We start from the raw sequence: 24,204 nt of genomic DNA, 5'->3' as shown, positions 1-24,204 counted from the left end.
AGTGTGTTAGCACTTCTGTTTAAATTAAGTTTCTTAATTATTTGTGGATTCTGATTACCCATATTCTTCCTGACCTCCTTAATCAAGGCTAACTGGAAATTGGTGGGAGGAAACTTAATAAAGCGAGGTATGTTACAGATGAGATCCTGATTTCTGCTGAAAAACTAAAACACATATAAGTCACAGGCACCCCCATTTTTGATGAGAGGCCCAAAGGTCCTGGTAAGCATCAGTCACCCAGAGCAGCTATTTCGTTTAATCCCATAAACGAGCTGCAGATGTCAGGCTCAAACCCTTCGGCTTCACATCTGTAATTTTGAAATGGTCTCATATTTCTAAAACCCTGACTCTTTAGGCTCCGGAAATCAGTGACATGAGTTATGAACCTCAGGAAGAGAAGCCCAAGAAAGGCCAGAAGTGATAGGGGAGAATATTCGGAGCTGTGGCCAAGCCCTGTGTACAGATGAGAGAACACTGACAGATTCCTTCCGCCTCTGGAGCCTATGACCAACCCGCAGGGCATTTGAAAATGGAATGAGTTAGGGGAGTTGGAAAGCAGCGGGTGGAGGGGTCCCAAACATGAGAAAATTCTTTGGAGAGAGCCACATTTTCAAAAGCAAATTCTCCTCCTGTTCTTCCCCTTCTTCGTGCCACAGGAGGTCAGCAGTAAGACCAGGACTACTGGAGGAGGAAAAAACTTTTGAAGTAGAAAAAAGCAGAAAAACTGTGGAGACACATATGCATCCCAATAGAGTCTATTGGTATTAGAAAAAAAAAAAAGCACCTTTAGCAGGTTGGGGCAAAACACAATCAAATAACTTGCTACAGTACTTACAAACTACAATATATTCCCATTGGTGCTTTTAAATAAAAGACAGTGATAAGTTCACAGTCATTCAGAACTCTGAACATAGGCTCCCAGGGCTGAATTTTCAGGGCAGATAGCAAGCAGAGACCAGCAAGCAAAGGCATTAGAAAGAACCTATTTGTGCTTCCTGAGATTTTTATTTTTTCATTTATGTACTCCATTCCTCAGGATAATATATAGATGACAGTGTCTCAGATCATGTATCTGCCAGAGCCATCCATCATGGGCACAGTGCATGAATAAGCTCCCTGGGAACCAGAACAAAAACTTCAGACTAATTGTGGGAGGAACAAGAATAGAGCTTTAAGGAAGTTCAGTTCAATGGTGAAGGCTGGACTTCTTTCAAATCCTAGAGATATCTCACTCCTGAGCCTGAGAGAGTTCCCATAGGTAGGGAATGGTTTGGTAGCTGAGCCAGAGATTTCTCCCTTCACTCCAGGAGCTAAGATGTTCTTTCTGTTTTCTAAAAGCTCTGCTGAACATGGATATCATTTATCTATATCTCCACTGAACCTTCAGTCCTGCACTCAGATAATTAGGGAATATGCTCAATGAAGCAAACCCGTTCAGGGTTTCTCAGATACATCTGAGTGCTGGAAAGGTCATGAGAATAGACTTCTACAATTAAAAGATAATCTTGGTAGATCACACAAATTCCTCTCCAGGGTCAGTCATTCTATGAAAGTGCATCTCTCTGCAGAAGTCTGGGGAGAAAAGTGAAGAAAGGAATGTGAAACTGGTCAGCAAACACAGTAACAGAAGTCTGAATTGGCCCCAGCAAAAGATTTGAAGGTGTTTGTACTTTTTTAGGGCAAAGCTGGAAGACGTAGAAGCTGGTCTATCTACAGGAGAAATGAGAATGTGATGGTTGACTGATTGATTACCTCTTTTAATCATTTCACAGTCTCTTTTTGCTTCCATAAAACAAAGCTATCATATCTGATTTCCAAGGACTTATCTCTAAAATGCATGTAAAATATCAACCAATATACTCTAGTTTTAAATTTTAAGTATTAAAATTAAATATATACACATATAGTGGGAATTATTTTTTTGCAAGTCAGCGTACAACAAATGTGATAAAACCACACAAAAATTGTAATATTCACCCACCTTTTAGAAGGAAATGTCATCTACATAATATGAAAATATCATACTAGGGAAGGAAAAGACTTCACATTGTATAACAACATAGCAGAAAAGGATAGAGATGGAGAGCATTAATTATTTTAATAATTTTATGGTCCATTAAAATTAGAGAAATATCAAAGCACCCACAGTGTTAAGGATTTATTTCTTAGAGCATTTTAGGATTTACTAGTTCAGACTTTCAATCACAGCAAGTTATTAGCAGTGAAGGGATGGATCCTTTAGGGGATTCTTATTTCAATGATCAGGTGTTATGGACAAGACAACCTAAGTTAAAAAAAATTAGTAGAAAATGCTAGTGGAGTTAATCTGTTAGATACAAACTGTACCCTTGGGGAAGCTAAATGAAAAGCAACAGTAAAGCTTACAGAACTTAGCTCGTACAATTTGCCGTGAAGGCGGAAGATTGGTTCCCTGAAATAGCAAAGAATTATATGTTTTAGTTCAGGAAAAAAAAATTTTAAATAAAGTCTGTTATTACCTCTTCTCCTTTCAAAACAATGAAAAAAAATCTAAGCACAGAGGTTTCCATTTGCTCAATACTTGAACCTCTGAATTAAAAAATATCCTATAAAATCATCATTGTTTTGAGTTGAAAAGAAATAACAGTGCATATACCTATGATCACAAAAGACATAAAAGAAACAGCAAAATCTCAGAGTTAATGCCATCTCTGCAGAGCGCTGTTAGTGAGAGACAGTTGGTTCAGCCCCCAAACACAAAAATAGGTCCTAGGAAATCAATCTGCATTGACCATCTGAAATTTGGGGTGGCAGGGTTGAGCACACCTCTGCCTTCTCTAGGGGCTGTCCCTTCACTGTTACCAAGCTGTGCAAATGTGTGAACTAGAGAGACCACCAGCAAGCTCACGCAAATCACCCCCACTCCGCCCCATCTCCTCCACCCAATTTACCCTTGAACTGACTCCACAGGTTCCAGGTTAAATGAAACTTGGGGTAAATGTAAGCAAGCCAAGTAGAGCACAAGGAGTGACATTTGAACAGCAGAGCAAATAGCAGAAAAGTTATTTCAAATATATCAATATGATTAGCTGCACAAAATAGCAAAAAATAAATTAAAAAGAAAAAAAGCAATTTACTCTGAAAATATTAAAAGCAAAATCAAAAAATGTTTCAGTAAAAATTTAGATGATTAATTTGCATTAAAAAATAGTCAATCAAGCTAGTAAGCTCAAATTCTTGGCCAGTCAGCAGGCATGCATGCACTGATCTCTCCATTGATTCCTACCTGATTTCCAATCGTGTTTTTCTTGTGAACCTGGCTGCTCCTCTGCTGAGCACTGAAGGAAGCAAATGAAGACAGCACTGAAGTCTCAGCCCCATACTATAATAACCCCAACATACAACTGCTTTAACATGTACACAAGTGTTTGGAAAAAAAAAAAAGCAATCATCAGGGAAGTCCTGGGGTTCACCATCCAAGTTCTGCTCTGTTCCAGAACCCCAACCAGCTTTATGGACATTTTAAAAATATATTTTATTTTATTTAAACACCTTGTTTACATATATGATTGTGTTTGGGGTTCAGTCATGTAAAGAGCACCACACATCACCAGTGCAGCATTCCCATCACCAATATCCCAAATCTCCCTCTTCCCCACCCAACCCCCGCCTGTACTCTAGACAGGCTTTCCATTTCCCTCATACATTCTCATTATTAGGACAGTTCAGAATGTAGTTATTTCTCTAACTAAACTCATCACTCTTTGTGGTGAGCTTCATGAAGTGAGCTGGAACTTCCAGCTCTTTTTTCTTTTGTGTTTGAAAATTATTATTGCAAGAATGTCTTTCATTTTTCTTAAAACCCATAGATGAGTGAGATCATTCTGTGCCTTTCTCTCTCTCTCTCTGACTTATTTCACTCAGCATAATAGATTCCATGTACATCCATGTATAGGAAAATTTCATGACTTCATCTCTCCTGACAGCTGCATAATACTCCATTGTGTATATGTACCACAGTTTCTTTAGCCATTCGTCTGGTGAAGGGCATCTTGGTTGTTTCCAGAGTCTTGCTATGGTAAATAGTGCTACGATGAATATAGGTGTAAGGAAGGAATTTTTGTATTGTATTTTTTTGTTCCTAGGGTATATTCCTAGGAGTGGTATAGCTGGATCATATGGGAGCTCGATTTCCAGTTTTTGGAGGAATCTCCATATCGCTTTCCATAAAGGTTGAACTAGGCGGCATTCCCACTAGCAGTGGATAAGAGTTCCTTTCTCTCCACATCTCTGCCAACACTGTTTATTCTCATTCTTTGTGATGTGTGCCAATTTCTGTAGTGTGAGGTGGTACCTCATAGTTGTTTTGATTTGCATCTCCCTGCTTTATAGACATTTTGCCAGCAAGTCTCAAACTCATAACCACCTGGCATTGCAGAAGGAAAGCAAGAGTCAAGGAAGGTCAGTACATGAGCTCTCAGACTCCCCACAGTGACAGGGACATGCCAGTGGGGACTGCGCCATGTGCTCACCGCTGTTCAGAATGTGCCCTTTGACCCCCACATGGTAGTTCTGTCAGGCTCCTCTTTCCATGGAGAGGGAGGGTCAGAGATACAGAGAAGCTGTGAGGCTTTCCCATACCACTCCATGGAGCCTCAGAGTCTACTCTCTGTCAGGAGATGAGGAGATGATAGCAGAATCCATCTGATCACCTCTAACCCCGAGTGCATTTCCAATCTGAAAATGTACAGCAGATAAGGCACTTCCCTTTCATAAAGCTGCCCTAGGTTCCATCCCTGCCACTGCATAAGGTCCTCTGGATCACCAGGGGTGATCTGTGAGTACAGAGCAAGAAGCAAACCCTGAACACCACTGGGTATTGCCCCATAAACAAACAGAATTGACATCTCTTCTGAAATATGTGCAATTTTGCTTTAGAAAGCAGAATTGAAAGATGAAGGCTTGGGGAGTCAGGAAAATGCCCATAGACTCTATTTTATGGTCCCTAGGTTAAGAGAATGAATAAGTTGGAGATAGAGATGAGATCTGTACAATCAACCTGACAAAAACAAATAATTGGCCGGAAGTTTTTATGACTCTGAGGCTAAATTGTCCAGTAATCTAATTTTAACATCATTTTTGGGTGGAGGAATTTGGGAAACAAAAATATATCCAGGCTGGGAAAAAAAATACATGTATAAAATAATGTGGCAGTCCCTCTTACTGGGTAACTCTATAAATCTCATGAAATAAATACTTGTTTTTCTCACTCCAGACTGCAATTTTCTATCTTTGGAGCTTAAAAAGTACTTACAGAGTTATCTTCAAGTGGCTTGGTTTTCTTCCTTGATGGAAACTGCTTTCATGCTGACTTTAAAATTATAGCTATATCCATATTTTCTTAATTTTTAAAAATTGCACACATGCACACAAACACCACATGTCCTCAAAGTGACTTTTATAAGAACATTTCTTCTTTGTTATCCCATCTAATACTTAAGTGTATTGTGACTCCGCACCCATCCGGAAATTTATTTCTGAGGCTCAAGACCGTGTATCACACTCAGAAGTAATATCAGTTCGAAAATGTAATCTGGTGTTAGAGAGAGAAAACAGAAGCCAGAGCTGCAGGATAGAAAATGGGGGAATGATGGGAATGGACCCCAAGAGCTGGGCCAGTCCAACCTGGCCACATTTAGCATGAGTCCCTTATCTACTGAAGAGGGGGCTTCTTAACCCTAAAATGGGTCCAGACATTCCTCAGAAGCCACAGCGTAGACCACATAATCAACATTACAATTTTTTTCTGAGGAAAAGTATCATAAAATGACTTAAAAAACATTTTGGGGGTGCTTTTTGCTACTGCTTTTTAATCCATGATTCAAGTATAGTATATTTCCCTTTCAGTTTTACATTTTATAATAAAATTGTGCATTATAGTCTTCTGTGTATAGGACAACATAAATGGTTGAAGACTATGGGCATATGTAAGTTTATATATACATAAGTATATACATATATGTGTATAGATATACATTTATATATACTTATATATATGTTTATATATGTACATATGTGAAAGTATATGACATTGATACACTTTTATGGTACAAATACAATGTATTAGGGGATGGGTCTCTGAAGCATTGATAAGGGAAATCCAGGGGCCACTCCAGGTTACTCACTCATCCAACTGGGCCAAGGCAATTCAATGCTTGGATCTAAGAGTACTCAGCAGTTCTGGACCTGCTATTCCAAAGACCACCAGGGTTTCCCAAGTGGTACACCATAGCCATAGAGTGCTCTCCTTGGTGCAGACCACAAATGTATTTTTTGATTTTATTGAAACCATTGTAATCTATAAAATTCTTCATAGTTCAATTTTAGGTTTTGGGGGGGTTTGTTGTTCCTTTTTTGGGGGGGGTCACACCCGGCAGCACTCAGTGGTTACTTCTGGCTCTGCGCTCAGAAATCACTCAGAAATGGCAGGCTCAGGGGATCATACGGGATGCCAAGAATCAAACCAAGGTTCATCTGGGGTTGACCACATGCAAGGCAAATGCTCTATTGCTGCGCTATCTCTTTGGCCCACATAGTTCAGTTTTAGATATACAGTGAATCAGGGACATTTCCATCACCAGTGTCAGCCTTCCTCCACCAATGTTCCCAGAGTGTATCCTATACCACCAACCTTTGCCCTTGGCCTGCCAGTATAACAGGTCCATTTAAGTTTAGATTGTTAAAGTTTGGTCTCTTGGTTCTTTTATGTTGACTTTGGCTTGGATATTTAGTTCTGTCCTTTTACTCTTCATCTATGTACCTGAGACCACTTGCCCCTGGCCTCCATCCTTTCTTTTTTCTTTTTTTCTTAATTTTATAGAAAAATGCAGAAATATGAGGTAAAACAAAGTAATCCATGTCCCAAGGTTCTATTAAAAAGATGGGAGCCCCTATATAAATTTTTTGGGTTGTTTTTTTTTTTTTGACCACACCCAGCGGCGCTCAGGGGTTACTCCTGGTTTTACACTCAGAAATCTCTCCTGGAGGCTCAGGGAACCCTATGGGATGCCGGGTATCAAATCAGGACTGTCCTGGGTCAGCCGAATGCAAGGCAAATGCCCTACCACTGTGCTATCACTCCAGCCCACAAATATATTTTAAAGCTAAAATCAAAACTCCTTAGGAGCAGTGGTAGCACTGAAGAGTGGTGGTGGGGGGGGGGAATGGAAGGATTGAAGTCTTGACAACATCACATAATATGTGGTCAGCTCTGAACAAGGAAGCACATGTTCACCTGTGCACATAAATTGTGACACAGTACTACAGAACATTGATGCTAGCTTCTTCCTGGCAGAGTATGTCCTAAAAAGAAAATGTACATCTGCAAGGACCATCTTCATGAGCACTGGCCTTAATCTGATAATGGAGATGTTCTGGGGAGCTATACAAGATTTTTTTGTGGGTTTTTTTGTTTGTTTTTTGTTTTTTGGGCCACACCCGTTTGATGCTCAGGGGTTACTCCTGGCTAAGTGCTCAGAAATTGCTCCTGGTTTGGGGGGACCATATGGGACGCCGGGGGATTGAACCGAGGTTCATCCTTGGCTAGCGCTTGCAAGTCAGACACCTTACCTCTAGCGCCACCTCACCGGCCCCAGGTCTTTAGGTTTAAGAGAAACTATTCACATACTATTTCCAATGTGCATGTGTACCAGCTTCTCTATGGGAGCACAACAGCAAACTAAGACCCATTCTCTAGAGACAATGAGGGCTGGAGACAATCAGAGCTGATCTGGGCACCAGGAAGGCCCTGTTCCAAGTGTCTAGGTACACCCTGTCCTAGATGGCTCCCTAAGTAATAGGGGTTTTTGGAGGAATGGGGGGGGGGGGGGTTAGGGAGGCTCACAAGGATCCTCTGGACAGACCAGTGGGAGGAATTGCAGTTGACAATCAAGTGTTCGACCTACTTGGCGAAGCCAATGAAGTCCTCGTGGTTGGTGTTGATGTAGGAGACTTGGATGTCAATCAGCAGCAGCACCTGTCCAGCAGAGAAGCCCTTCAGGGATGACCCGGAAACAGCCTCAACAAGAAGGCAGGCCCTGCCAGCCAGGGCTCCACTTCCCCCACACCTTTGCAAGGAGGAGGGAAAGCTGGTTTCCTAGGGCAATGTCCCCTCTGAGTTCAAAAAGTAAAGATCTCTGTAGGACACAGACCTGAGGCACCCCCATGAAGCCTGGTGTTGACACTGACCACATGGCCATCTCTGGGGCATATGTGTGGTGGGCAATTGGGGACTGCGGGTTTGAGGCCCTCGAATGAAGTGAAGGGGCATGAGGAGACCAGACAGAACTCAGGGCCATGCCATCTACTGGGCACATGTTCCACCTCTGGAGAGGGGCCCCTGGTCCTCTTGTGGCTTCTCCCTTTGTTCCAGGCAAGCCATAGAAGAAGCTCCCACCCTCCAGGGAAGCCCTGGTCTTACCTGGTCCTTGGTCTTCCCTTCTCGATCCCGAATGTGGTTGGCAACTATCCTTTCTGTCTCCTCACAGAGTCGGGGGAAGGTCGCCAGCTGCCAGGACAAACAGACCTTGATGTAAAAGCTGCTGGGCCATAGCAGCACAGAAAACCACAGATCATGATTCCTGGGTTCCTCAATATGCATGTGCCATAAAACAAATGAGTTTAGGATGATTCCCCTATTATTTGTTTAAGAGCAGGGTGACAGAGAACTCTGGGAAATCCACAAGTCCCTGCCTGTCCTTGCAAGTTTCCTTTGGGCAAACGCACTACTTGCTCTCATGAACAGAGCTCAGAAAAGAGGAACCAAGAGACCAGGCAGAAAAGATGGGCATAGACTCATGGGCACTGACCAGGCAGTTCTATCACCAAACTTACTTTTTTGGTACACTTCTTGACAGTGTTGATTAATTCTTGCATTACCAGGTCCACACTCTTCAGAGATGGTCCTTTCAGCTTCACAATCTGCTTTTTGACTATCGCTTCAAAGGCCATATCTGGAGTAAACAGCCCTGTTCTGCAGTGAAGAATAAAAGTCCAGTAGAATTTAAAGACTAAAGGATAGTCTATCTGTTTTGAAAAATGTTTTGACATGCCACTTAAAAGAAAGCATTAGTCCCCTTTGCTTAAAGGTTATAGGGTGATTTATTCTAAGTAGAGTGTCACCTGTAAAAACACCTTTTGACACTATTATGCAACAAATTCAACACTTCAGATGATCAAAATACCTAAAAGCAGTTCTCACAGTGTTTTTACAGCCGATACCGCATATGGCCTTTACCAAACTCTTAACCTAATTTGTCTAATCTTTCTGCTTCCAAACAATAAAAACAAATCATTTCATGGAAATAGTATCCAAAATGGGCATTTGTAAAATAAAATAATTCATAAAATAAATTTGTAAAATAATCCTCTCTTGTCTTGTGTGGAGTAGGGATTAATCCTGCTTCTTTCTGCCAAGCATTTGTCACCACATCTGACAAAAATGGAGCTGGTAAGATTTTTTTTAAACCAAATAACAATGCTGTCTTTGGTTAAATAAAAAATATTTCATGCATCAAAATGTCATTCAATTCCCCTGAATTTGTCAAATATTTGTGTTCACATCACAGTTCTGATCAGCTGATCAGATCAGTTGAAGAATGGAATTTAATAAGGAATTAAGAAATCTTGTTCATTGGGGTTTGCTAATTATAGATGCTAGATTATAAATGTTTGTTTCTTTTGTATTTGTAAATATTCATTCTCATGGATTATTTGAGTCTCTGGAGTGGAAAATAAAGATTGTTCAAATACACTCATTGCTAGGAAAACTCTCATCAGTTATGGGAACCCCAGGACAAACTCCAGCAGGCTCAGACTAGACACCTCCTACTTTCTCCATAAACACTGAGGCCACAATCCTGCCAATGGACACCTCAACATCCAAGTCATTTTACTTCATCTTCTATAGCCTACACTCCCAAAACAGGTTTTGTTTTTTTTGTTTGTTTGTTTGTTTTGTTTTGGTTTGGTTTGGTTTGTTTTTTGGGCCACATTCGGCAATGCTCAGAGGTTACTCCTGGCTATCTGTTCAGAAATCGCTCCTGGCAGGCACGGGGGACCATATGGAATGCCGGGATTTGAACCAACCACCTTAGGTCCTGGGTCGGCTGCTTGCAAGGCAAACGCTGCTATGCTATCTCTCTGGCCCCCAAAACAGGTTTTAAAGGCAGTTTTGTTTTTTTTTTTTTTTTTGGGTGTCAGAGGATGGAATCCCAGGGCATCTACATGCTATACATAGGTTCTGCCACCCCAACCCACATTTTCTTCACTATAGTTCTTTAAGAAAAACAGATGTGACTGGTCCCAGTTTGGACAAAATAATCCTATGCTATTTGGGGCCAGAGACATAGTATAGCAGAGAGGACATTTGCCTGACATGTGCCCAAGCTGGTTTTAAATCCCAGCACCCCAGATGGTCCCCCAGGCCTACCAAGAGTGATCCCTGAGTGCTAAACCAAGAATAAGCCTGATCACAACTGGGTGTGCTTCCCACCCTTAAACAACAACAAAAACTCAACCAGAAATTCCTGCAGTTCCGATCTCTTCCTCAGTTCTATGGGCTTCCAAGCCCTCCCAAGAACTAGAGCCACTTTTCCTTTCTTTGTGGACAAGGATCCAACGGAGCAGACAGAGGACACCCCCCAGGAAGCCATTCTGGTAGCACGGTTTATCCCTAGCTTCTTTCCTCATTTACAAGGAGCCTTGGTGACAGGCAGCTGGCAGAAAGGAAAAGGGGCAGCATTCACCTGATGCCGTGGATATTTTTGATGGCGTAGCTGATTTCTCTGCGCAGTTCCTTCTCATTAAATTCCATCTGCAGGTGCAAAGGGAGCTCAGTTAGAACATTTCATTCTGTTGGACCACGGACAAGGCTGAATACTACAGATGGCAATAATGCTACACCAATTGCTAATAGATGCCTTCCCTACCCTGAACCTACAGACTCACAACATCTGCTTATCTCAAGTGGAGGGCAAAAATGGCACTTCGTGGGGATTTCTGGAAATTTAAATGGGAGAATGTGAACCCCCAGAGAGGGGGAGGCTCAGGCATGAGGAAAACCTTGGGCTTACTCACCAGACCACTCATTTGAAAGACATCAAGACTCATTCTGGGAAGGGAGTGATAGCACAGAGAGTATGGCAGGTAGGGCATTTGTTTCCCTTATACAGGGCCCACCCAAGTTCTATGCCTGACCCTCCATCTGGTCCCCTGAATCAGCCAGGAGTAATTCTTGAGTGCAGAACCAGGAATAACTCCTGAGCACTGACAGATGCGGCCCCAAAACATAACAAAACTAAAAAAAAGAAAAGACTCACTCTGCTCCCTGAACATAGTACATTCTACAAGCTGATGTGTAAAAGTATGGCCTGATGGGAATCTTTGTCAATCCTGATATTAACAATAGCAGATCTTGTTCCCCCTTGCCTCTTTAACCAACAAGGTCATGTCTCTTTCTAAAAGGAAGTTAATAATAATATATTGATTCAAACAGAACAAAGTCCTAGAAGAGAGATTTAGGCCCTTTTAAAGATTAGAGTTCTAGGCTCTTTATAAGTTTTGGAAATAGGAACAAAATGTCATAGATCTTAGACTAGGAATATGGGGTTCAGGCCCTAAATCTAGGCCTTGGGCAACTCCAGCCTCCCTGACTATTCATTTGTTTCCCAGCTCATTGATGCCACAGAACATTGGTGGCTATGTTTCCTCAGACCAACCTGCAGCTTCATGGAGCAGCCTCCACCATGCTCCATCTCCAGCCTCCTCTCTTTTCTCAAGCTGCTCATTCTCCCCAAGTTAGTTCTGAGGCTGGCTAGATTCCAAGACTGTGGGCTGTGTTTCCATAATGCCAGGAGGCAGTTTATCACTTTCCTTAGCATGTGTTAATAAAGCTTTCTATTTACCCACCTATTTCTTCCTACTGGCCCCAAAACTCACATTTATATGGCCCCTACATCACTTAGCCATCTCCTGGGCACTACAAACTGGAAACTTTCCTTCTAGGCACACCTCTCTTAACTAAAGCATATATGGCTTTTCCTCAGTTTCCCTCATGGGTTCCCTCAGGTTCCCACATGAGCACATGTGCTCAGTCAAGGCAAATTACAATCTTGGAAAGAGCATGAAATCTTCTCTTTCTTGATATCCATACTCCACAAGGCCCCGCTGCCCCTTCCCCCAGGATCACACATCTAATTATTTATTAAAATTTTGATAGCTAGGAAGTTGTGCTTACTAGTGAGAGCTTCTTCCTTCTCCTCAGTTCCTTCCTCTTCATCAGAGGTTCTCCCCAATTTTTCCAGCCTTAAATTCTTTAGTAGATTTGGTCTTAAAGCCTCACCCCCTCTTGCCAATCAGCTCACAGAAGGTTCTATTAACATCATCAGCCAACTCAGTTCAACCACTCCCCATGATTAAATTATCTACCCTTAGGAAGGCACACACAGGTAGAGAATTGCCTTGGCCTGTATGCATACCCCTCTCCTTCTCATCTGCCCTGACCATGGCACAGGTAAAATATTCTTCAACTAGACACCAAAGCAACATCCTAGGCAATCAATGAGTAGCTGGGTAAGTCATTTAAAAATGATACCAAGTCTCTGGGGCCAGAGAGATAGCATGGAGGTAAGGCGTTTGCCTTTCATGCAGAAGGTCATCGGTTTGAATCCTGGCATCCCATATGGTCTCCCGAGCCTGCCAGGAGCAATTTCTGAGCATGGAGCCAGGAGTAACCCCTGAGCACTGCCGGGTGTGACCCAAAAACCACAAAAAAAAATGATACAAAGTCTCATTTAATAAAATAATCAGAACTATCAGTAAAAAAAAGAGTCCAAAATTCTAACTCCAGAACATGCAGACTTTTGTTACAAGGGCCAGGGTAGGCCTCTACTTACAATGCAGGTAATAGTTCATGACATTCAGTAGCATAGATTATGGAAATGTACTGAAAGAAAGTGGCTAAGGCAGGGGGCAGTTTATACTGACCTTTACAATTTCAAAAGGAAAGCGCTCGTGGAAAATCCGATTGATTTTAGCGCCTCCTGAGAGCTCCAGGGTATCTACTTGATCCCCTGACCCTTCGATTCTCTTCTCAAAATCTACAGCAAACTGCTGAACCATCCTACAATAAAGTGAGAGGGGAGGAAATTTAAGGGACCATGGCAAACTCTACATCCCTAACTTAACAGATTCTGGGTTGGGCAGTGGCATCTACTGATGAAGTCAACTCTGTACTTTCTTCTCCACTCTAACTGGGAATCCTTGAAACCCATATCATTGAGACTGAGTTAAGACATTTAATTAGAACAGATTTTGCAAATATCTGAATAAAATGCATTATTCTGCAATTCCTTTACAACCCTAAAGTGGTATTTAAAGAAAATGTAATAAAGAATCATAAAGTTAGCAATATGGGGGGTGCAGGGTGTGGGAGGAGTACACTTTTTAAAATTCTACATCAGCATCATGACCAAAAAGGAAGAATAAGAGTCAGAGGTGCAAATGCCAGGACAAAGTTCAAATCCTGGTACCACACAGCTTTCTGAGCTCTGCTGGGTATGACCTTGCTGATCCCCAAGGTGAAGAAGCTGCACCATGATATGCAGGGCTTGAGCTCCTAGAACATGGAGAGAAGCTTCTAGAGAATCATCCTTTTTCCAATGCTTAGGAACTTTCCCCCAGAGCCATGCCTCGGTGTAAGGACTTTGGGCCAAATAAATAAATAAAACCCCACAGCCTAATGATCATTACAGGTGTATCCCACAAATTGAATCCAACCTGAAAAAGACAAGGAATTCAGACAATACATAGGCTACTGGTTCAGCTTCTAGTAAGAGGGAAAGAACAAGAGCTATTCTTGGAGAAAGTGCAGAATGCCAGATCATCTCCCAATTCTCAGCACTTTGATGATTGCCTGTGTAAAATGAACCCATGAGCAATCATCGTGGTCTCTCTCTCTCTCTTTTTCTCTCTCTCTGTCTCTCTGTCTCTCTGTCTCTCTCTCTCTCTCTCTCTCTCTCTCTCTCTCTCACACACACACACACACACACACACACACACACACACACACACGAAAAGGGAACTCACTGCAGCAAAGCTTTGGTCTTCCGGGTGGGGTCCTCGGGCTTGAAGTTTCTGTAGGCTTCCACCTCGTGCTCAATGGACAGCAGCTGTCCCTGCAGCTTGTTCCGGAAGTTTGGCAGGGTATCACGGATGTGGTTAGTGAGTTGCTACAAGTCAAAGAACAATCATCTGACCTCTGCAACATGGAAGGCTCCCTTAGGTGACAGAAGCTAGTCTCCAGCATTCCCCTTATGGCGCATCTCCACTTCCTCTCACTCTTTGAGACCCATACATCCTGGATATTCTGGCCTCTGTATCTGCCTCTAGACACTTCATCACCATTCCATGTTCCACTGAAGTACTTTCTCACCTGATTGAGGACTTTCTGCAGATGTGGGGTACCCATGTGGTCAGCAATGTGCCTGTAAGCCGGGTGTGAGAGGAAGAACTTCCTTTCAGCCACCATGGCTGCCTTGATGTCCTTCTTCCCATCTATGTCCTTCTGGCTCCTATTCACCACTCCAATGTAACCTGCAACAAGATACATCTAGGTCAGGGGTCTCAAACGCAATTTACCTGGGGCGCAGGAGGCAAAGTCGGGGTGATCCCTGAGTGCAAAGTCAGTAGTAAGCCTTGAACATTGGGGAGTGTGACCCAAACAACTAAAACAAAACAAAACAAAAAAAAAAATGGGGACAACGCAGTGGCACTAGAGGTAAGGTGTCTGCCTTGCCAGCGCTAGCCTAGGCGTCCCCATATGGTCCCCCAAGCCAGGAGCGACTTCTGAGCACATAGCCAGGAGTAATCCCTGAGCGTCACCGTGTGTGGCCCAAAAACCAAAAATAAAAAAAAAAATTCCTCTAGGGCAGGGCCACAAAATGTACGGAGGGCCGCAAAGGGCCCGCGGGCCACGAGTTTGAGACCACTGATCTAGGCGGAGACTCAGGGAGCATGCAGTGTGGCTGACATGAAGGGTAGGGGAATACCTCAAGGCTCTCAGAAAGGCTGAATAAGAGAAACTTTCAGGGCCTGAAGTGCAGACCCCTGAGATGCTGATGTGGAGTGAGGGCACAGGCTGAGGCAGTTTCAGTATCAGAGAGACAAACAATGCCTGCATGTTCATTTTCAGACAACCCATCCCACAGCAGTTGTGGGCTATCGTGGACGAACGAGTCTGTAAGTCATATTCAGCAGTTACATCTCTCTTTGAGTCTCGGTTTCATTCCATGAAGAAGGCCCTGAAGGTCCCCCTTTCTATGGGCCCCTGATGCCCATCACTGAGCGTGGCCTGCATGGGGTTCTGGTGCATTCTTACCCCTACGCAGAGGTAGCAGCTTATTCTCCAAGACTTCCCTGGCGTCAGTCCCTTCATCCATCAGATCCAACTTGGTGATGACTCCAATGGTTCGTAGGCCTGTGTGGTCAATAAGCATGACATTATATTGTGTGAAGGAGACAAATGAGTTAGGCACATGTCTCCAGGCTCCATGGCAGGCAGCTCCACCATGTCCACAGTGGCTGGAACTTCCTCAGCAGTGTCCACACAGCCCTGGGTGTCTATTGGTTAGGTGTCTGTGGGTAATTACTACTAGTGCCTCTTGACTCTCAAAAGGCTTCCTACATGAAGACTATGGTTACACATTTGCTTTTACTATACCAAGAAAGCAAATATAGAATGATAAACCTGTCTTAAAACTCACCAAGAGCCTTGGAGAGATAGTAAAGGATAAAGGCATTTGTCTTGCATGATGCCGACTCGTTTAATCCCAGGCACCATGGTTCCTGAACCCCTCCAGGAGTGATACCTTAGCACATAGCCAGAAATAAACCCTGAGTAGCATCAGTGTAGTCCCAAGACAAAAGCTAGCTGAAAATTTTATTTACTTTTCTCCTCTGGCATTCTGCTCATTTATTTTTAAGATTGTTTTTTATCTATCTCCTGTTGCTTTCTAGAGGCTTCCTACCTCATCTTAGAGTTCATCAGTCTTTTCCTCAACTGCTATTATTCTGCTGCTCAAACCTTATACTGAGTTTTTTAACCATCTTACTTACTGTTCTCCTTTCTGATTATAATTTTCTCATTACATGTCTCATACTTCCTTATACTTTGCTATTTATAACATTGTTTCTTTGAGTTCATTAAACAGAAAAATTTATAATAGGGTTTCTAGTTGCTGGCACAGTGTGCAAGACGCTTAAATGCTATCACCATATGTAAACAATAAAAAGCTAAACAAACATAAAAACTCTCTAAGAGTCAATAAAAAGGGGATTTCATGAAGAAAACTGTGTCCCTACCCCCCAATTTTTTTAAGAGGCAAGTGACTGACTACAGGGAATCACACCTTATCAGACTGGAGTGGCAAAAAGGTAGTGCATTTTAAGTAGAGAAACCACTCAGTCTGACTTGTGTAGCAAGTGTCATCATCCATGTGTCTAAGATGGAACTCAGACCAACTGCAGGTTATGAATGAAACTGAAGCTTTGAGACCACAGCCCATCCCTCTTAATAAAATGATTGGGAGACTGAGTGTGTTTGGAGGGACAGGATGTCCACAGGAACATTTTCTATTTCCATTGACTTTTTCTGAGAAGCAGAAATTACTGGAAGCAATCAGTCTATTTATCAAAGACAATATAATCACATAACACAAGTAAGGTAGAAAACACCCCTGAGAATAAGGCACAACTTCATTGTTGGTGCCCACCACCTGCTTTCTTCTCACCTCCAACCCTAAATTGCAATCACATTCATGGACTAGAGTGCACCATCCACCACCCCATGCACTCTGATCTTTTTGCCTTTGTCACATTCTCTCCTTTGGCTCCAAACACCCTTCCCTTCTCCCAGATCCCTCTCATACCCGTCCTTCAAAACATTGTTGAAATATACAAGGCCTGATGGTGGTAGTGGTGTGGATGGACTCAGGGAATATTCATGGAGGGAGGTTGATGCTGGTAGTGAGATTGGTTCTGAAATATTGTATGTCTAAAATCCAACTATAAAGATCTTTAGAGGCTAGAGAGATAGTTTGCCTTGCATGCAGAAGGACAGTGGTTCAAATCTCGCATCCCATATGGTCCCGTGCGCCAGCCAGGAGTGATTTCTGAGCATAGAGCCAGGAGTAACTACTGAGCGCTTCTGGGTGTGACCCAAAAACCAAAAATAAATAAATATCTTTATAAATCAAAATGGCTTAAATAAAAATTAAAAAAAAAATTTCCAAGGCCTGTCCTGCAGAGTAAGGTCAAGAGCAAGTGCCTGCCCTGACTCACTATATATGCTGAAATCCAACTCTTGGCCTGCCTATCTGCCTCACCCACTGGGACACCCTCTCTTCCAGGCCAACACTGCCCCCCATTTTCACCTTCCAAGCTGCTTATAAGGATGCCTAACCCAGAGCATCAACCCAACTCATGCTACATTTCTAGAAAAGCAGCATATGTACATCTTCACCTAGGACAAGAACTGAAAGGTGAAATTCAAGCAAAAATACAGTATGACTCTGCCCTATTATCTAAGCTAATCCTGGTTGTGTGAGATCTTTCTAGAAGGCAGCAGCCATCACTTTGATCTGTAGATGCAACTAGGTCCTCTGTGACATGTTGTTTCATCTAATTAATAAATAGGATGATGGGGGCACAGGGTTGCAGTGGTAATACAGTGGGTAGGGCATTTGCTTTGTAAGTAGCTGACCTCTGGGGTCTCATATGGTCCCCTAATCCTGCCAGGAATAATTCCTGAGCACAGAACCAGAAGTAACTCCTGAGAACATCTGGGTGTATGCCACCTAAAAGAAATGGGATGAAACTAAACCATGGAATCATGGCGATTACCAGAAAAGAAAAACAAAACACTATGTGATCCAAGGCAACAATAGCAAGACACAAATTCAGCAAAGTAGTTTAAACATGTAAACAGCAAAATTCAAAACAGACCCAGGAAATTAGATTAGTCCATGCATTAATTTTTTTAGTTTGGGAGTTGGGGTGGTATGGGAGGTATATAGTAAATATTCTCTGTTCAGCAAACAGGGTGGGATATTTTTTCTTAAAGCAATAAATTATTGAACAGGCACAGTTTTATCTCTTTTATTTCCCTATAAGTTTTCCATAAATATTATGTTTTCATTACTTCCAACAGTTCAAAATAATAATATAGTTTTCATTTCAAAGTCATAGAAAGATGCCAGAGTACTAGGAAACTTGGTACAATATTGAGTAGAAAATCTTACAGTGTATTGTGGAGCTAGAGCAATAGTACAGTGGGCAGGGCATTTGCCTTGCTCACGGCTGACCAGAATTCGATTCCCAGCTTCCCATATGGTCCCCTGAGATGCTGGGAGCGATTTCTTTGTTGTTGTTTTTTTTTTTGGGGGGGGGTATTTGTTTTTTTGTTTTGTTTTGTTTTTCTGCCACATCCAGTGATGCTCAGGGGTTACTCCTGGCTATGCTCTCAGAAATCACTCCTGGCTTGAGGGACCATATGGGACGCCAGGAGATCGAACCACAGGTCGGTCTGTCCTAGGCTAGAGCGGGCAAGACAGAGGCCTTAAGCCCTTCTCTACCCTCCAGCTCCTCCAGGAGCGACTTCTGAACACAGTCAGGAATAACTTTGAGTGCCACCGGGTTTGACCTAAAAAGTTTACAGTGTATGGAAGACAAATGACAGGGTGGCAGACTCAAGTCTAAGTTTTTGATAAGAATTATTAATGTAATGGGTCTAAACACAATAGTCACAAGATAGGCAGGGGAAATTGAGGTGAAAAAAGCAAAGTAAAATTGTAGATTATATATAAGAAATGCAATTTAAACTCAAGGACATAAATAGACTAAAAGCCTGGGAAAGATAAACAGAGAAAACATTAGTCACACGAATGGCAGAGTGACCCCTTTAATAGATTTCAGAGCAAGAAATATTACCAGGGATGAAGAGGAAGATTTAGCATGATAAAAGTGTCTATTTAGAAGGAAGACAGAACAAGTTTAAGTGTGTAAAATATCTAATAACAAATTTTCAAAACACATAAGCAAAAGTTGACAAAACTAGAAGGAGATCTTGACCATTCATCAAATATAGTGGAAGCTACAACATTTCTCTCAGTAATTGAGGGTACAAGCTTATAGAAAAATCAAGAGAGAACCTAGACTTAAATGCTATTAATAATATTGACATAAAGGACATGTATAGAATAAGCCACTTAGCAGCAGAATATACATTCTTTTCAAATGCATGTTGGTCATCCATCAAAATAGAACCAATAGAACTGTATATTTAAAAGTTATAAAATCACACAGAAATTAGCATCAGAAACTTTCTGGAAATACTAAAATATTAAGAAAGTAAACAATGGGGGCCCAGCGAGGTGGCACTAGAGGTAAGGTGTCTGCCTTGCAAGCGCTAGTCAATGAAGGACGGCAGTTCGATCCCCAGGCATCCCATATGGTCTGCCCACCCCCCCAAGCCAGGGACAATTTCTGAGCGCTTAGCAAAGAGTAACCCCTGAGCATCAAAAGGGTGTGGCCTGAAAAAAACAAAAACAAAAACAAAAAAGTAAACAATGGGAGCCGGAGCAATAGCGCAGTGGTAGGGAGTTTGCCTTGCATGTGGCCAACCCTGGATGAACTCTGATTCGATTCCTAGCATCCATATCGTCCCCTGATTCTGCCAGGAGCGATTTCTGAATTCAGAGCCAGGAGTAACCCCTAAGCGCCACCAGGTATGCCCAAAAACCAAAAAAGAAAAGAAAAGAAAGTAAACAATATTCTTCTAAAAGAATGTGCAAGAGCCAAAAAGAAGCTTCAGGAAAATTTATAAATATTTTAAACATCATGAAAGGTAAATTTATTAAAAACGTTGGTACACGGGACTGGAGTAATAGTACAGTGAGTAGGGAGCCTGCCTCTCATGCCACTAAGACTGATTCGATACTTAGCACCTGATATGGTCCCCCAAGCCCACCAGGAATAAGCCCTAAGTGCAGAACCAGGAAAAAGCCCTGAGCATCTCTCAGTATGACCCACAAACTAAACTGAACTAAATTAAACTAAAATTTTGCTACCTAGCTAAGTACTGGAAAGAGAAAATTAAAGCTTTATTTAAATAGTACTATTACCAAATAAGGAAGGTTAAAACCCAATTGTCATTAATCCTGAGACTCAGACAGTGAGGGCTGGAGACAGGAGGAGTTAAGACAAAAATCAATGTGTGCAGCTGACCCAAATTCCATTCTGGGGGCCGGAGAGATAGCACAGCGGTATTTGCCTTGCAAGCAGCCGATCCAGGACCTAAGGTGGTTAGTTCGAATCCCGGCGTCCCACATGGTCCCCCGTGCCTGCCAGGAGCTATTTCTGAGCAGATAGCCAGGAGTAACCCCTGAGCACAGCCGGGTGTGGACCAAAAACAAACAAACAAAAAAAACAAAAAACAACCAAAAAAAAAAAAAAGTTAAAGGGCCGGAGAGATAGCACAGCGGTAAGGCGGTTGCCTTACATGCGGAAGGTCGCTGGTTCAAATCCCGGCATCCCATATGGTCCCCCGAGCCTGCCGGGGGTGATTTCTGAGCGTAGAGCCAGGAATAACCCCTGAGCATTGCTGGGTGTGACCCAAAAACCAAAAAAAAAAAAAAAAATTCCATTCTGGTACCACATGGTACCCCAGGAATTGCTGCTTGTAACTATGGAGCCTCTGGACACTACCAGAGTACCAAGGTAACTCTGGCAATGTGACACCACATCCCCAGGCCTCACTCACACTGAACCACCGGCCCAGCTGGCAAGGAATCATTAAGAGTGGCCCTGGGGTCCCATAAACATTTTGGTAGCTACCACCACCCCCATGAAAATGTAGACAGAGAATAATCATCAGCTTAATTCAAAGAAAGGGGAAATAAGGAAATAAGTGGAAATAAGTGAAATAGAATACAAATAAGCTATAATCAAATACAGAAGCTTGGCAAAGGTCAGTAAAATTGTTTATTCTCATGTGTTGACTTAACATACTGAAAATTCTAGCCAGTGAAAGAAGAATTCTAATGTATAAAGTAGTAAAGAAAAGAGTAAAACTGTTTTTTACTCAGATAGTATGATTATAGAATATTTTAATTTTAATATTTTAATCTACAAAAAATTATTGGAAGGCCAAAGCAAAAAAATGGTAGAGAGCTTGCCTTGCATGTGACAGAGCCAGGTCTACCCCTGGCACCCCCATATACACTGTATACCAACAGGTGTGATCCCTGAATGCAGAGCCCATAGTAAGTCCTGAGGACTTTCAGGTGTGCCCCCCCCCCAAAAAAAAAAAGGACTATAGGAACTAATCAGTAAAGGACCGGAGAGATAGCATGGAGGTAAGGCATTTGCCTTTCATGCAGAAGATCAGTGGTTCGAATCCCGGCATCCCATATGGTCCCCTGAGCCTGCCAGGAGTGATTTCTGAGCACAGAGCCAGGAATAGATCCTGAGTGCTGCTGGTTGTGACCCCCCCAAAAAAAACAAACAAACAAATAAAATACACAGAATAAAAGACTGAAATACAAAACAAGTTACACACATCTATGTACTTGCAATAAAAAATTAGAAAATATTTCCTAAAATCTATAATAACATCCAAAAACATCAAATAACTAAGGATAAATTTAATGCACAGACACAAAGGAGAAATGCAAATAAACAGGTATGTTGCATCTATAATCCCAACAGAGAAGACAAAAATAAAAATAAATACCATATTCATTGATTTGGGTTTTTAATACTGTTCTCTCCAAACTAGTCCATAGCATGACTATTCAATAGCAGTTAAAAAAATAAAAAAATTTACAATAGTAAAATAATTTATCTACATGTAAACTTTCCATTAATCTATAACTTCATGTATTTATTCATTTTTTAAGTAAGTCCATGCACTTTCACTCTGCTGTAGCCTGAAAATAATATGGTTTTGCTTCTTTATATGCACACAAACACACACGTATTGATAATGTAAAACTGGGGCTGGAGTGGTGGCACAAGCAGTAGGTTTTTTGCCTTGCACGTGCTAACCTAAGAGGGATGACAGTTCAATTCCCCAGCATCCCATATGGTCCCCCAAACAAGAAGCAATTTCTGAGCGCATAGCCAGGAGTAACTCCTGAGCATCACAGGGTCTAACCCAAAAAGCAAAAAAAAAAAAAAAAAAGTAAAACTGCTTTTTGCTCTTGTTCTTGTCATGTACCCAGAGTGCTCACAAATATATCAGTACAAACATAAACACCAACATTCATGTGCATACATGCATACATGTACAAAGAAACACTGGAGCACAACCCTGCATATGTATAGGCCCACACATGTGCATTCACATGTGGGCACACCTGTGTGCCTGAAGACTCTGATGTCCTGGTGCTAGTCACCACCCCCTGCTCTATCCATGTGGACCTTATAGAGAATCCCCAAAAGGGACATACTTAGATACTTCAAGTCTATGGCTTTCATCTGCAGGTAGTTCTAGCATACACACACACACACACACACACACACACACACATACACACACACAACCACACAACCACACAACCACACATCCTGGCCCAGATATAACTGGCTTGCACCAGTGCTGTACCATAAACTCTCACATCCTACTGCCCTCAAACCAAACTCCTTATTCTTCCAGTCCCCCAAATTTCCTTCCTTCCTGCTATGCCCCATCAAGATGCTCTGCCATCTTACCCTGAACCCAATCCAATTCCTTTCACCTTACACATGCTTTCTGTCTTCCTTCTCACCCTTTCTTCCACAGTTCCACAGTCTATTCTTCCCATTATTCTCCACACACTTCATCTTTCAGCCACAGGATCCTGTGAAACTTTCTTTCCAAAGCAGTCTAAGCACTAGCCCCTAGCAGCTGGGCATCTCAAGGAATCAGTCCGTGGTAAACTTTGGCCTCTTCTGCAGCTGCTGGCTCTCTCCTCTCTCCTCTCTCCTCACAGTAGTTGTGCAAAATCCCTTTCTCCTCAAATGCTTTACATGACCTCTTTTGTTCCTATCCTCCCTTCTGTCTACTTCTTCCAGGCCTTTCTTAGCCAATAGCCTTGCTTCCTAGTGAGAGAAGAATCTATGTCAACAAGGTCCCAAATTCTTCAAATACCTCTCATATATCTGCAAATTAACCTCTATCTGCATCAGCCACCCTAGTGCACCCTGAGACACAGTGGGGGAAAAGGCTTGCCTTCTCTTTAAGGTACAGAGCAAGAACTCAAGGAATGTTGAGGAAAAGTGAAGAAAGGAAAGGCGAGGAAAGGAAGAAGGAGAGAGGTATAATAGGAAGAAGGGAAGAGGGTGGGAGGTAAAGAGAGAAAGTGTTATGAAGGAAGGGAGGGAGTAAGAAAAAGAGGGGAAGAAAGAGGGAGGAAGGATGGGATAAAATATAGAAGGGAGTGAGAGAAGGAGAAAAGAAGGAAAGGAAAGAGAGGAAGGTGGCAGTTAGGGAGGAAGAAAGAGAAAGAAGGAAGAAGGGAAGAAGAGAGGGAAGGAGAGAAGGAAGGAGAGAAAGATCCTATGTCAGTCAAGGAAAGAAGAAAGATATTACAGAAATTTAGAATAATTTTAGTTGGGATTTTTCTTAATGCTAATGTTTCATTTATATAACCCCAAAGTAACTATAAATCTTGCTTGGTTAGATATTCTGAGACTGGCTTATAGAATACTTTCCTATAGAAAATTTCAGAGGCTAATGGAAATGTTACAAGTTCACAGTCTATCTGCATCCATGAGTTTGGACTGAATATGATTAACATAAAATGTACAGTAACTATTTTGTTTCAAACGCCCTTTTTTTCATTTTACAGTTTTTTTAGTTTTTTATTTTTTTATATTTTATTTAAACACCTTGATTACATACATGATTGTGTTTGACTTTCAGTCATGTAAAGAACACCACACATCACCAGTGCAACGTTCCCATCACCAATGTCCCAAATCTCCCTCCTCCCCACCTGACCACTGCCTGTACTCTAGACAGGCTTTCCATTTCCCTCATACATTCCTTTCTCTCCACATCCCTGCCAACACTGTTTATTCTCATTCTTTGTGATGTGTGCCATTCTCTGTGGTGTGAGATGGTACCTC

At 42.1% G+C, this 24,204-nt stretch overlaps 1 protein-coding gene across 2 annotated transcripts in view; it reads right to left on the bottom strand.

Moving 5' to 3' along the window:
* The window catches only part of DNM3 (dynamin 3), a 348,113-nt gene that overhangs the window by 250,485 nt on the left and 73,424 nt on the right, over positions 1–24,204 (bottom strand). For both annotated transcript variants that reach the window (XR_007497526.1, XM_049776438.1), the window contains exons 5-13: positions 15,416–15,514; positions 14,471–14,631; positions 14,125–14,267; positions 13,024–13,159; positions 10,785–10,852; positions 8,872–9,010; positions 8,459–8,545; positions 7,944–8,014; positions 3,266–3,317 (exon numbers count right to left, since the gene is read on the bottom strand). Coding sequence is in view for 1 of the 2 variants with exons in the window: in XM_049776438.1 (XP_049632395.1) it covers positions 3,266–3,317; positions 7,944–8,014; positions 8,459–8,545; positions 8,872–9,010; positions 10,785–10,852; positions 13,024–13,159; positions 14,125–14,267; positions 14,471–14,631; positions 15,416–15,514 (956 nt within the window). In the remaining variant the exon portion in view is untranslated. The remainder of the gene's footprint in view (positions 1–3,265; positions 3,318–7,943; positions 8,015–8,458; positions 8,546–8,871; positions 9,011–10,784; positions 10,853–13,023; positions 13,160–14,124; positions 14,268–14,470; positions 14,632–15,415; positions 15,515–24,204) is intronic.

Source organism: Suncus etruscus, chromosome 7, assembly GCF_024139225.1.
Source record: "Suncus etruscus isolate mSunEtr1 chromosome 7, mSunEtr1.pri.cur, whole genome shotgun sequence".
Lineage (NCBI taxonomy): Eukaryota > Metazoa > Chordata > Mammalia > Eulipotyphla > Soricidae > Suncus > Suncus etruscus.
Note: the sequence above shows the minus strand (reverse complement) of the source record. Positions and strands in the feature narration are given on the sequence as shown.